Source organism: Talpa europaea (assembly GCF_964194135.1).
Source record: "Talpa europaea genome assembly, chromosome: 1".
NCBI lineage: Eukaryota > Metazoa > Chordata > Mammalia > Eulipotyphla > Talpidae > Talpa > Talpa europaea.
In genome coordinates, this window is record NC_140073.1 from 127,515,089 (window position 1) to 127,530,076 (window position 14,988).

The 14,988-nt window shown below is 37.8% G+C and overlaps 1 protein-coding gene across 1 annotated transcript in view; it reads right to left on the reverse strand.

Moving 5' to 3' along the window:
- Positions 1 to 4,458: 4,458 nt before the first annotated feature.
- GTF3C3 (general transcription factor IIIC subunit 3) overlaps positions 4,459 to 14,988 on the reverse strand; it is a gene marked incomplete at both ends in the record, with an annotated part of 33,208 nt that continues 22,678 nt past the window's right edge. Inside the window, 8 exons of the mRNA XM_084248615.1 lie at positions 4,459 to 4,581; positions 5,867 to 6,019; positions 6,422 to 6,546; positions 8,207 to 8,397; positions 9,000 to 9,237; positions 11,448 to 11,583; positions 12,521 to 12,622; positions 12,943 to 13,145. Coding sequence (XP_084104741.1) covers positions 4,459 to 4,581; positions 5,867 to 6,019; positions 6,422 to 6,546; positions 8,207 to 8,397; positions 9,000 to 9,237; positions 11,448 to 11,583; positions 12,521 to 12,622; positions 12,943 to 13,145 — 1,271 coding nt within the window. The remainder of the gene's footprint in view (positions 4,582 to 5,866; positions 6,020 to 6,421; positions 6,547 to 8,206; positions 8,398 to 8,999; positions 9,238 to 11,447; positions 11,584 to 12,520; positions 12,623 to 12,942; positions 13,146 to 14,988) is intronic.

Here is a 14,988-nt window from a genome sequence, read left to right on the forward strand (position 1 = left end):
ACAAGGAATTCCCTCCCACCCCCACCGTATCCGGTTGGGCTGGTATAGACTGTCATGTCTGCATTGCGCTGCCTAAGCCCGCCCCCCTCATTCACCACAATGTTACCAAGACACCTTTTGCTTCCCAGAGAATCCAACCAGCAAACCTGCTTGTGTAAGAAAAGGAACCTATTGGAAGGATATGGTGCTCTCACAGAGATTCGCAGGAAGACTTACTTGTGAAGGCAAGAGCTCTCTAGTACCTCAGCAACAGGACGTTTTCCTCCTTTTCCTTGAAGTAATGCAGGGGTACGATTTGGTTTCAAAGACACCAAATTTCATCATCTCTTCAGGCTAAGCTTCAAAATACCAGGAAGAGAGGGCACATTTGGCCCAGCTTAGGTTGTTTAATTAGCAATGGCCAGGACTTGGTCTTTACTGGGAGCCAGTTTCAGAAAAGGAAGTGTAAGCTAGTAGCCCGCCAAAGAAATTTTAATGACAGTTGCCAGTGTATAGACAGATGATAAATGAAGGACAATATTAGGGAAATAACAGGAATTAGGTTAGGGGCGGGGAAAAGAGATGTCAATTTATTCTGGGCTACCCAGAATAAGAGTCCTCACTCTCCCATGTCTTCTCCTGACTTGAAAATATCAGTCCCTTTCAAATTTTCTATGTTCTAGGCTGAAAATCTTGATTTCCTTTTAGAGTTCTCCATGTTTTTTCTTAAGACCCCCATACACTTTCCTATTTCTCATTTGCTGAAGTCAGTTTGATCTGATCAGAGTGAAGGAGACACTATTTTCTTCTATTTTCATTATACTTGCCTAACACTACATTTCACTTGATAAAAACATCACCCTGTCAATTCATATTGTTTACTCTTAGTTAAAACCTCCAAAGAATTTTCAATGAGCTACTGGCAAACTGCTAGTGACTTTACACCACCAGATGGTAGGCATATTGTGCCTGAAAAAGTGGTTCAGCCTTCATGACACTACTTGTAATTCAGAGACATTATCTCTGGTGATTACATATGTCTTTCCTTGTGAAAATAGCTAAGAAGCATAAATGCTAAATGAAAGAAAGATGGAACATAGTGGATCAGTTAAGACTTTTTGAGTACAAGTAACAGAAAATCTCAAGCTAGTGTAAAAGTAGAATTTATTCTAGAATCGAGGCTATCATACAGAAAGAACTCAAGAGACTGCAACCTTTTAATGAAAATGGACAGCTGGAAAATATGGGGAACCCACGAGAGCTGCCTCTGCTTTTCAGCACACAGGCCTTCTTTTCCTTCTCAACAGAATGGGTTAATTGGAGTAGTGGCCCACAGGGAAAGCAAAGGGCTTCAGCTCTCAAGTTCCAATCCCACAGAAAGGCTCTATCTCCATTCTAAAATTCCCAGGTAGGGAGCGACAAATACTTGATTGGTCCAGCTTGGTATAGGAGTAGACTCCCTGCTGAATCTACTATGACTGGTAGAAAAGAAGCTTATTGTGACTATCAGGATCCCATGCTGGGTTAAGTGGGCAGGTAAGGCAGTATCAGCTTTTAAAAATATGCCCCAAAAGATGTTTTCTACTCTGTAGAGGATTTTAATAGGCTGAAGACATGGAATATAAACATAAGCACAATTTTTATATTGTTACTCTGAACTGGAGCAAATATTTTCCTCTGAAGAAACATCTCTGAGCAAAACGTAGGTTGCTAGTGATGTTGAAAGTACTATTTAATATGCATATATAAGATGGAGATAATAACAGTAACACCTAACATGAGAATGATTCTCTGAGAATCTGAGGTAATATACCTAAAGCACCTGGCACTGCACTTAGCACACAGTAGCATATTAACACTCAGCAAATGGAGACCCTGATGTTAAATGCTAAAAACCCCACCACTCATGCGATATTATCTTTCTCTTAGAAAATTGCTAGATATATTGTTTCCTCCACTGCTATTCAGTAGACAATGTTTAATTCTAGAAGGAAAATCTGAACATAAATGCTCAATTCCACAGGATACCAAGACACAAATCTAACTTATTACCTTATCAGAGTTAGATTTATCATTATCTGCAAATGGCATGAAATAAATTATACACATCAGGATGTGACACAATTTGAATATAAATTTTATTTATATTGTATATATACATGTATACCCAGAAACACACGGAGTGGACAAATTACTTATCACATAATTCTGCTTCTCAACTAGAAAGTTATATATACAGTATAAAAAAGTAGTTAAGAATTCCTAAAAATGGGCCTCCCCTGGTGGTGCAGGCGGTTGAGCCCCGCACTGTGAAGCCGTCCGCAGACTCTGTAGTGCCAGTTCAATCCCGGCCGGCCTGAGAGGGTCCCACATGGCACATCAGACCTCTCCTGTCTCAAGCCTGCTGCTCCCCTCAGCAGTGTATTTCGTCAGTCTGCCTGTACTATTCCCCACTCTGTCTCTGGTGAGTCCTCTCACCCTCCCACGAATCTGGCCTGTACCCCGGTTCTTGTATGAATAAATAAATCTTAAAAAAAAAAAAAAAGAATTACTAAAAGCCCCTTTCTATTTCTCTGATCCTAATCTCATACTTGCTTCCCTCCCACAATTAGACTGGATCTTACAATCCTTATGTACACTTATTTTATCATTTATTTTCCCCTAAAAAAGAACTTTAAAAAGCTGTTACTAAATAATAGCATCTCTAGCAAATGTTGTTATATCAATTATACAAAGAGAAAATATTCAAGGTAAGGGGTTACTGTTTTTTGGTTTTTTTTTTTTAAACTTCATCAGCAAGACTTTATTCCATATCTACAATTCCCCAGTCTAGCCTACATTCCTAGTGGTCCTGAAATGGAGAGCAAATCATGTTACAGAGCATGGTCCTCTTTTCCATTTTGTTGTCAGAAAGTCAGAAACATTGTTAATACTTTTTTTGCCTTGGAGCAAGATGTTCTGAATTAAGCCCAGACCCCCAGGTCTCAGTCTATCTAGCTGAAATACATGCAGGTGAAAAGTAAAAGATGTTATCAATTATTTGCTTTTCACTACATAATGATTCTAAGTAATTCTGTTAGGAGCTAGGTGAATTACATAACTGTGCGGACATAAGAAAAAGTTCTGATTTGTGCCCTTTAATAAGCAATCTTCTTTTCTCTATATCTGAAAAACAAGTCCATACAATAGTGATAGGGCACTGAGACATGGATGACTGCGATAATGTGATTTACAAAAAACATATTCTGCCATTCAAATGACCAAAATATATATTTCTCATACATATTTCATCTTCATTCACAGTTCTTATCTCACAACTCCCCTGGGACTGTCCTAAGTGTTATGATAAAATTGTCTTTTGCTATGTTCATGAAGGTAACTTTGGATTCTACCCAAGGATGGGATTAGTTACCAGGGAAACCAACTTGAATAGAAGGTGGAACTTCCAGTCCCACTATGTAATGAAGCTTCAATAAATACTCAAGAGGGGGGTTGGTTTGAGAGTTTCCAGGTTGGTGAATATGTAAAGATTTGGGGAGACTGGTGCCCCTAGAAAGGACATGGAAACTCTGAGCCTTTTCCCCACACCTTGCCCTACACATCTCTCCCATCTGGCTTGTGTTGGTTCATATCCTTTAGTATCCAATATAAATTGGTGATTCAGTGAGTAAATAGGTTTCCTCAGTTCTGTGAGCTATTCTAGCAAATTAACTGAACCTAAGGAGGACATCCTGGGAACCTCTGATTTATAGCCAGTTTGAGCTTGCAAACGGCATCTGAAGTTTAAGGAGGGTTATGGGGACTTCTGATCTGTAGTGAGTGGATCAGAAGGATGGCCTTGCCTACAATTTGCAGCCAGAATCTTAAAGGACAGGGTGGTCTTGTGAGACTGAGCCCTTAATCCGTGGAACCTGATATGTCTTTATAGACAGTGTCAGAATTGAGATGAATTCTTGAACACTCCACCGGTATCTAAGACTTGCTGGTTGGGGTGGGGAAGCCTCAGCACCCACACATACAGTGGGAATTGGGTCCAGAACACCAACACTGCAACAACTGACGATGATGATGTATGTATATAGAAATATAGCAAAAATTTCCTTGAAGTAAATACTTGTATTAAGTGGTCACATCTCTTTTACTTTTGTATTCTAAGCACCTATCATAGTGCCTAGTAAACCAAGGGTGTTTAATATATAGTATAAAACACACAGATGAATAAATGGCTTAAGGAAAACATTAGTGTATTCAACGCCAAGCTGACAATAAATCTAATACTGTTCATTTCAGCTTTGGGGTCAAGTTCACTAAAAAATGCTAAAGGAAAATGGCAAGACAATACATAAATTTTGTAGGAATGATATATTTGTGTATCAACCAAAAGATCATTGTAACATATTAAAAATAAAATACACAGAGACAGAGATTCTTGGTCCACACACAGCAGCTACCCAATGCTCCTTTTCCAGTTGAGGTATTTTATATAGAACAGTAGGTATACAAAAGCTTTTGAGCCATTCCAATATTCCCACTGCTCTGATAAATAAGAGACAAATTGTAGGCAATATCTCTTCGTAAGTCTAACTGATCAATTTCCATACCCTAGGGGAGAAATACATGAATAAATGATATTTCAAGCTGAAAATCAGGACAGTTTATGGCAATAAACAGTTTTACAAGTGTATTCAAAAACTAAATACTAAAACTAAATACTAAAAGCATTAGAAAACTTAAAATATCTTCAATCTAAATTTTTATCAGATAATGCTGATTATTATAGTAACCATATCATCAAATATTTTTAAATGTCTAACCAGTAACTGAAAGTCTTACCCACAAGCCACAAAGGAATAAACTCCAGATGAATTAAGGAATTAAGAGTTAAAAAAATCATAAAAATGAAGTTGAGTAATAATATCATCATGGGTAGGAAAGAACCTTTTCAGTATAATAGCAAAAATAGAAAGGTAAAGATTAATAGATATGACTTCATAAAGAAATGTAAAACTTTTGTATGTAAAATAATAAATTATAACACAAATGATCAGCGGGAAAAAATACTTGTGCTATATAACAGAAAAACATATTAAGAAATAGTCTAAGGGAGCATACATCAAGTTGATTATAATGACTAACTTAGATGTATTATTCCTTTTGATTCTGTTTAAATGACACAGCAGTGAACTCAATGTAATAGATTAGATCTATGTTTCTAATTTTCCTCAGTACAACATTTTGGAAAAAAATCTACAACAATGAAAAATGATACTGACAGAGCTTAAGGAATAAGAAAGGTATTTATGAAATAAAGAACACAGATGTGTATATATATTGTCAGCATAAGTATAAAAGAATGTATTCATTTGTTTAACAACTAAATCAACTTGAACAAGGGTAAGAAAATGATTGTGAGGGAATGTGGGAATTATAACTTAAAAAAAAAAATCAATGAAAATACATGCTTTTCTTCAAAAATCGTAGTAAAAATTATATTAAAAATAAACAAAACTACAGTAATAATGGTCTTTCATCCTTGGGAAGAAATAATAGTTATACTTGAACTTGGAAGTGAACAATGGCATATCACTCAATACCAGGCTTCATTACCTACCAGCTCATATAAGCCACAGGGGCTATCTTAGGAAAACTGCAATGGGCATAACTACCACAAGCTGCATCGACCCACATGTTGCTGATGAGGTCATAAGGCCAAGATGTCAAAAATCACTTGCTGCTTAGCATATTTATATAAATAGGTTGAATAAGGAAAATAACCGATTTTAAGCTGTAAAGTATTTCATTATTTGGACCACAACACTGATCTAATTGCACTTCTCTATAAATGAAAAGAGTGACTCCTCCATTTTTAAAGTGAATCATACCATACCTCTACCACTAGTGGAGGGAGCTCCAAAGCCTTCTGATAATAGTGGATTGCAAGATGAATCAGTCCCAGTTGGTGAAGGCCACGGCCCAAATTGTAGAAGGATTCCTGGCAAGGGCCACGTAGACTGAGGTAGCGATTAAGAAAGGAAAAGCCCTACCAAAAAGAAAAAGACAAACAATTCAATATTTTACTCACTTGACAAGCATGTCTTGAACCACTGTGCCATGTGCTGGGAATGTAAGTATTAAAAAAAGAGACACGGTCCCACTCTCAAAGAAGTTATGTCTGTTACGTAGTGGCATATCACACTATAGACAAGAACCCTTCTGAAAGTGTACTAGAAAGGTATTTTAAGTCAAGGGCAAAAATATTCACACCAAAACCCCCCCCCCAATGTTACAAGCTGTCAAACAGCCATAATCTGTAAGAACAGAGGACACTGAGTTTGTGAGTGCTGAACACAGGGACCTAACCAGGCACTGCTTTTGAAGCAAGACAGCAAAAGTATTAAGTATATTTGACTATATTTAAAGAACATAAAGTGATGAGAATTACCTGCACGACAAGGGCATGTCTCCTTAATACATACTTCTGAGATGCCATGTGAATAAAGGTCAGGCCTATACAGAGGCTATAGAGAGGGTCATAGGGATAGCTGCGAAAGGCTTGCACATACTGTCCTGAAAAATGAGCAGGGATGTCAGATGGTGTCATGAGATCAGTTTCTTATTTCTTTAACGCCCATTTAAATATACTTTAAGGCTAAAAAATACTATTAATATTTAAGATATGCAGATATATATTCTCAAATATCAAGGAGATATACATTAATTTGAATTGTAAAATAATCACCAATATGATGAAATTAGAAGTATTTACCCATAAATGTATCCTGATCATGAAGATTAATTATGAGCAACTGAAAGTGACTTTATTTTAGGCACAGCTAGCCAAATCCATGCAGAGAAATACTCCCATATCAACAACCTATCAATTGTGATCATAAGTCCAGTCTATGGTCTAAAATATACCTAAGAAGCAATGGGGGATTGTGTCTTTTGGTGATTTTTTTTGCAAAATTAATAAATCTGTCTTATAAATTTAACTGTGATAGATCATGGAAGTGTGAACAACAGACTATGGGTCCTATTTTCCCAAGTACAGCAACTACTTTGTTTTTCCTGAGACAAGTGAAACATACCTAATATAAACTAAGAAGGTGTGATTTTTGTGAATTCCATATATTCTATATCTCATGTCAAAAGTCTAACTACTTGAGGTGGAATTTAGCCAAATTTTTCTTCTCAAAGAATGATCTATACTTATATCCATAAAAACTTCTATTTCTCTGGCTTCTGTTCCAGGAGGAACAGCACCTCTTCTCTCTTCAATAACCCAAATGGTACTGTCATTTGGACTTTCTAAATGACAGTGTAAAAGTTACCTTGCGTAAAAGTTTCTAAGCATAGGAAAATAAAATAAATCTCTATGTTTTCTTAACATTAAACTAACAACTCTAAAAAGCATACACAGTGGAGGAAGCTTTCAACATTTGATGTTCAAAGTTATTGGCTGAGCAATTATAAAACAATAGCAATATATAAACAAAGTATTAACTAGCCAAAAATCATAGTTTATTCAGAATAGGTAAACTTGGCAACACTAGCTTTCAGGCAGCGGGAAATACATGGCTCATTTTAAGTTTAAATATTTAGTTAGGTATCTTTCTACTTGTTTTGCTTGTGACTCTTTACTATAGAAATTTCTTACAAATGATTAGTGAATTTTTCCTGAGTTTAATTAGAATTAATAAGCATTATATAAATAGTCTTGATTTAAGACTTGTCTCCTAAAGGAATGATCTACCAGCAAATCTGAAATCATTTTTCATACTATTGCAAATTAAAATAAAGTAGCAGGGCATCCATAAATATTGAAAATTATTTTAAAAGTAAAAAAAAAAACAAGAAACAGCTTGCGTAAACAGGCACAACTGTTGACCTTCGAAATAAATTATAAGACCTATTTCAGTCTCTTAGAAACCAAAACTTCATAAGAAAAATAAATACTAATTATTATCATTATTAACATTTAGAAGCCAGGCACTATTGTGCTAGGCATTGTTTAAGTACTTTATATTAACTAATTTAACTCCTTCAAAAACCTATTGGGTAGTTTATATTCTCTCCATTTTAGAGGTAAAGACCCTACAGCAGAAGGAGGCAAAATCACTCAGTGCAGTAGAGTTGCTATTCAAACCCAGGCAGTCCCACTTTTGAGGCCAGGTTCTTAACCACCAAACAGTCCATGCTTAGCAAAGTCATATATCAGGACACTTACCGAGGGCATGCTTAAAACTACCAGACACAAAAGCATTGTGCCCATTTAAGACACACAGGGCATGATTATCTGGGTTTTTCAGCATTAAACGGAGACAGAAACGATGATGTCGCACATCTTGGGAGTGCATGGTAACTTGATTGAAAATGTTCCAGAGCTGGGGTCTATTCACATTTTCCATCACCATTATCCTAGAATTATAAAAAGAAGATGAGGGTAAAAAGTAACACAAGCAGAAAATCGATCTGATTCATAAGAATCAGCCTTTCAGTGCTATCCTACCAACAATGAAACGTACCATCTCTCAAAAAGAAAAAGCAAAGTGTTTAATTCATTAAGCAAAACCACTCATACAGTAAAAGAATCTCTCCAGAAAACGCTGCTTAAGTTAATATTTCTAATTCTTGTTTCTGCTTTTCAACAAAACTGTTAAACCAAAAACCATAATCAAGTAGCTTAAGTTTTACCTTTCTTCTTCCTGTTCACTACAAACACGGTACAGTGAACACCTAACAAAGTGTGCCAGGCACTGTTAAAAGGTTTTACATATGGAACTCATTTAACCCCCATACAATGTCATAAGGGGGATGTATTATGTCTGTCTTCTCCGTGGAGACACTGAAGCATAAGAGGCTAAGCACTGAGAATGCATGCTTTCATGTCCTACCTCCGACAATGACTGGTGAACTAAACCAATAAGCAAATGATTAATCTTGAGCATGAGAGACCAAGTCAAAGTAAATATACATACTCTAGCAAAGAAGTTAATTAAAATAAGTTATTGGAAAATCACCTGATATAGTTATATGCCTTTCTGAAATTTTTGTCCAGAATTGCAGCAGAGAGACCAAAGTATTCCAGTTCTTTGCGTTTTTGCCTGTCATCATAAAATGAGTAATATTCTAATGAAGAATCCACAAGTAATTCAGCCTCCTGAAATCGGGACAGGTCACATAACGAATATATGGCCTTCAACAGAAGATTCCACCAATCATCTTTTGTCAAGACACTTGTGAGTACGGCAAATATTGCTAAAATGAGACCGATGAAAACCAGTCAGGATATTGTATTTCCAGAAGTAGCAGTAATAGAAAAAGTCACATGTTCAATTTTAAGGTTAAATTTAGTAACCAACATCCTATGGACCTGAATTCTTGCCAATGTTCTTCTGACAAAGATAAGATGGGATGAGCTGCTTGTCTACACCCCCTTCAATTCCACTCTCTTCTGTTCTGCCTAACAACCCGCAACCCCCGTTAATTCTCACTTCTAATTTGTTCTCTACAAACAGCTATTTCATTTTTGTTTCTCAAGTGCTGGCTGGGACCTATGGTCTCCTAGGGCAGACCTTGACAGGACTGAAGTCAGACACATGATTCTGTACATACAAGGAATTCAAATGTTTGCTCAGCAAAGTCCTTCAAATTCATACTTTGAGATTCAGATTGTCCTTAATCTTTTTATGTCTCAAATAATGTTCTTCTCCTTGCCTCAAAAATTTACCTTTTCCTTCAATAATCTTCTCTTCTTTATCTCTAAGAAGCCTCCCTTTCATATATAACCTTTAAGAAATTATCAAAACTAAAACTTTTTTTTAGTCTTTGATCTAGTTAATTCTTCTTGGGGATCTATGCTAAACAACTAGTCAAAAATGTGGATCAGTGAATAGGCATGAAAATGCTCACTACAGTATTATTTATAAAAGAAAGTACTGGAAAAACCTTTTATCAAAAAATAAGGCAATGGGGCCTTCCCAGTGGCGCGGCGGTTGAGCGCTGGGTTGCAGCCTCTGCAGGGCCAGTTCGATCCCTGGCTGCTCCCCGGCCACAGGGGGAGGGTCCCCCATGGCATGCAGACCTCTCCAGCCACCCGCTGCTCCCCTCAGCAGTGTACTTCGGTCCTTCTGCCTGCTCTGCTCCACTCCCCACTCTGGCTCTGGTGAATTCTCTCACCCTCCCGCGCTTTTGACTGTACCCAGTGCTTGTATAAACAAACAAACAAATAAATAAACAAATCTTTTTAAAAAATTAAATAAATAAGGCAATAACTAAATAAATTATGGAACTACTATCCAATGGAATATTATAGTCATTAAAGATAGTCGCTGTAAAGAGAATACAGTCATGAAAAAATGTTAAGTGAAAAAATTCAGGGTACAAGGAGGCATGTAACACAAAAAGGCTTTGCTCATCTTCTCCTGGTGTGATCCCTATCGCTAAGAAAACAAAACAACAAAAACCTTGGGTCTAAGAAAAACCAGTAATGTAACTGAAATCAAGAAATACTGAAGGAGAAAATAGGAAGGCTCAGATATAGAAAAAATATCCTAAGGGAGCATAAGTCTAAAATGCATACTGCAGAGGCAGAAGACCCTGTAATGAATACAGAATTGATAAGCTGGACAGATGTCAGGGCTCAAAGCATCTGCAGCCACAGGAGGAACAGATCAGGCATCATTTCTTCTGACTCTTCTTCCTTTAACTCTCACCTTACGTTCTCATATTGTGCTTAAAGATTCAACTTTTATATATATATATATATTTTTTTTTAACACCATTTTTCATTTTTGCACAATGTATGCATTTTCATCTTGGTTATAGTCCCCATACAATTCCCAGCCCCCTTGTTTACTCTTCTACATTCTAAAACCTCTGTTGATTGCACACTACCATCTCTGTTACAATGATTTAATAAACGTCCATTGAATTAATTAACAATGAAACAATTTTCTGCCAAACTGTTATCTCCGGTATATATCCTAGGTCTTTTCCAAACTTATGAGTAATAACCTCATCCCAAAATACCTGATGCATTTCCAGCAAAAAATAGAGGTCCTTCAAAACTTATATTACTTGAAACTGGGTCAAAACAACTTATTTTCAAAGCTTCTATGACTATTGCTACATTTATCAAAAATGAATTTAACAGAATGGAATATATGTAATAGAAGTGACTGGACAAATAATCTAACTTTCACAAATTTTCTTCTTAAAAAATTCTGAATTTTTCACTTTTTCATAGAATAATCCAAGCAGATTCTTTCCTTTTTAAAAATTTAAGTATTTATATGTAGCCTTTCCTTCCATTCTTTTTAACACCAAATAAATTTAACTGAACTTAAGGAGTTACATTAGAAATATCATTTTCTTTGAAAAGGCTATTTTTAATTAGATTATGCCAATGTTACTTCAAGACTCTTTCAACTCAGTAAAGTTTGATGTAATAAAATGTAAGGAAATACCTTTTGCGTCACAGTTTGCTGTTTCTTGGTCATTGTTATCTGATATTTTGTCTCTTGACACTTTAACAAGGTAGAGATGCCTCTCTCCAGATTTGGAACTGGATATCAAACAGACCTGGGCTCTATTCATTGCTACCTGAATTAAAGATAGTGATGTGAGAACTTTTTAATCACTTAAAAAAAATTAGAACAAACTTCATTGAATTAAAACAAATAAAGAAAGGTGTGAAGACATTTCAGGATGCAGAACTGAATCCACTTCCTTATCACCTATATCAGTCCCTATAGGGGTTCTGCAGAGGGGGCAGATGAGTAGCACATGAGGAGGCCTATGGCTTTGGTGGGCTTGATTTAGATGCCAACGTTTCCTGCAGTGTTGGGCAGAGCTTCTTTGTCTCTGTTCTGGAACAAGAGTCCTGGAATTCCAGACTCCAGGGCTTTCCCAACAACCTTGCCTCACCAAATAAAGTCTGGCTTACCCATAATCATATAATTTTTTAAAGAAAACCTATGGGCCACAAGTAGCACAGGTATGCCTGAAAGCTTCTTTAATAAGGACAAAAGAGACCAAATTATTGTAGGTATAAAAACCCTAAGAGTAGAATGAAAAGACTTGTTTTTCTTCTTACCAAAGGGATTTAGTTTATACTACTCAATCTCAATTTAGCAGAGAAAAAGAAGGCAAGTCACATTAACCATATAACATACACACACATCCACAACCATTCCCTCACAGAAAAGCCAGACTCAGAAAGGATGTCAGTTTTGAAAAGTGAACAATATTAGCATACAGTACTATTTACAGATCCAATAACTGAAAATACTACAGTTCCCATTTTTCTAAATACCTACTATCAAAAATTTTATTTTATTTAATCTACAGTTAAGTTTATACTTTCACAGAAAATTTTCATATACTTATCACTAATCTCTAAGTCTTTGTGTTTATCTGACTTTCACTTTAAAAGTTTTAATAGAATAAAAGTTATAAATAAGCTATAACCTATGTTAAATTTAAATCCTGAACATTTAAAAAGTCAACAAGGCTACTACAAAGAAAAACAATTACTCACCTTTAAAAGCATGGCTAACATGGTAAGTAAGGTATCCACATAACCATACATTTTGCCTTGTGAAAACAATAGAGTAGAACGATGAAGCAACAACTTCAGTTCCTAAATAAATAAATAAGTAAATGATAGTGAGTGTGACAAAATTCCTTTGCTGAATATGTTTTGTTTACTTAGAACCATTGTTTTAGAAACCAAACTTTAAGAATATTTGCTTTATTATCTTTCACAATAGTTGAGATCCACTATTTTAGAACTATAATTTGCAATGTCTAATGATGGTTGATTTTTGAGACTCAAATAATTTTCCAAAACACTGAATTCAATACACTAAAATAAAACTTTTAAATATAAACTATAGCGACATCCTTAACTGAGGAGAGTTCTAAAATATAAAGAAAAACTTACTTGGATGTTACATTTACCTGCTGTGCAGCATTTGCATCTTGTGCTAAAGTATCTGGATCATACATTGGTTCCAGAGCTTCCAGAGCTTTCTCTGGACGACCCAGCTGTTGCTGAAGAGTAGAGAGTGAAATTCTTGCATCCAAATGGAGGGGGGCCAGATCGACTACTTTGCCATAGCTTTCAGCAGCACGCTCCATATAACCTAAGGCCTTTAAACATTCTAAGATGTTAAAATAAAGTATAAATATTAACCACAGAGTTGCAAGGGATCAAAATTATTTTTCAGTTTTTAAGAAAATATTATAGCAATAGAGACGAAAACAACAGGGTGGCAGGGAAACGCTGCAAATAAGACCTCCCATAAAAAAAAAAATGAATAGGGAGGAAAAGCAGCAGGTCCCTGCAAGAACTGGGACACGGGAGATAAACGGGCGACTCTGGCAAACTGCCTGAAGAAGAAAGTTGCCATAAAAGAGGACTAAAAGGGAGGAAAGCCCAGAACTCTGCTACCCTCCCGCTCCCACAAAGTCGGACCAACACTCTCTGACCAACAGAAAGGAGAAAAACAACAACAACAACAACTAAAACAACCAACAAGAACAAACCACATCAAGCGGGACTGTGAGTGGAAAGGAACCATTTCAGGCACCGCACCCTGTGAACTGGAACTGTGGAGAACCGTGCAGGAATCGCAGCGGAGGTGAGCGAACCGAACGGCTCCAGGCGCCATTAGAGAAGAACAAAGACTCAGAGGCCAGCCAGTAAGCTTAAGCAGAAAAGCGGTGCGCTCAAAAATCATATGAGGGTCTCCTATCACGGCTGCCCAGGTCGCGAATCACGGCTGCCCAGGTGGCGTATCATGGTTGCCCAGGTCCCCGCGCCTGCGACCTAGGCTTGCGGGGAGAAGCGCAGGAGCTCTCATTGAGGTGAATGTCCCTCACTGAGTAATCAGAAACCAGGCGCCCGGACTTGGGAGCGGGGTGCAATAGGCGCCATTTCTGAGGACACTGACTTTGGCTACAGCCTACGTCCTGGATCTGAGGGCTTTGGAACTGAGACCCGGGGCGCGAAAAACAGGGCGTGGGATCCCCATGACAGTGGGACACAGGGCAGACACAGCACCCCCACGCCGTTGAGGCTCTCCACACCACTCCCACTTCGTTCCCCCCCGGACCTACGGGGGGGGAAAAGAAACAGTTCTGGAAGGACACTAATAAAGATCTCTGGCGCCACCTAGCGACCAGGAAAAAAGAATCACCAAATCCTGATAGTTGGAAACCAGGATCCCAAAAACACCCTCAGGCTCTGAGAGAGGGTAGGCCATGCAAACGGGGGTAAGAAGGGAAATAAGGCATGGAGCAAGACCCCATCCTGGAACTGAGAGCCAGGCGCAGGATCCAGGACGTGGGACGCACCATAGCAGCAGGCACTGCACAGGGTAACAGCCAGCGTTTTGGATCTGATAGCTCTGGAACTGAGACCTAGAGTGCAGAATTCAGGGCACTGAATCCATACAGCGGCGGGCACAGCACCCGGTGAACACAGGGCAGACACAGCACCCAGCTTGAATAAAAGCTCCTGTGTTGAGGTGCTTCCCTCCACCTCTCCCTCCATGGGACACGGGAGAGGAGAACCACTGGGAAAAAGCACAGGTCAGCAAGTACTGGTCTTGGCGCCACCTCGTGATGAGAACAAAATCACCAACTAGCTGATTCCCTCTTGGAACTGAGTAAATACAGAGGGAGGGAACTGTAAAGGACAGTGCCCAGCAACACAGCATCAACACCCTGGTGGAGTTTTGGCCTACCAGTGCTGTCTCAGTCTGGTAAATAGTTTCCAACACCTTTAAAGCAGCACTCCAAAGGGATGCCTGCCAACACCAGTGGCACAACATCCCAACGTGTAAAACTAATTAGAAAGCAAACAACAGGGAGAAGAAAAAATATAAATAACCAAGCAAGCCCACAGGAGGACACACCACAAAAAGAGATACAGTCACCAGAGTTCAACAATAACATGGAAGAACTTCTTGGCCTATCAGATAGAGAATAATCATCATGATT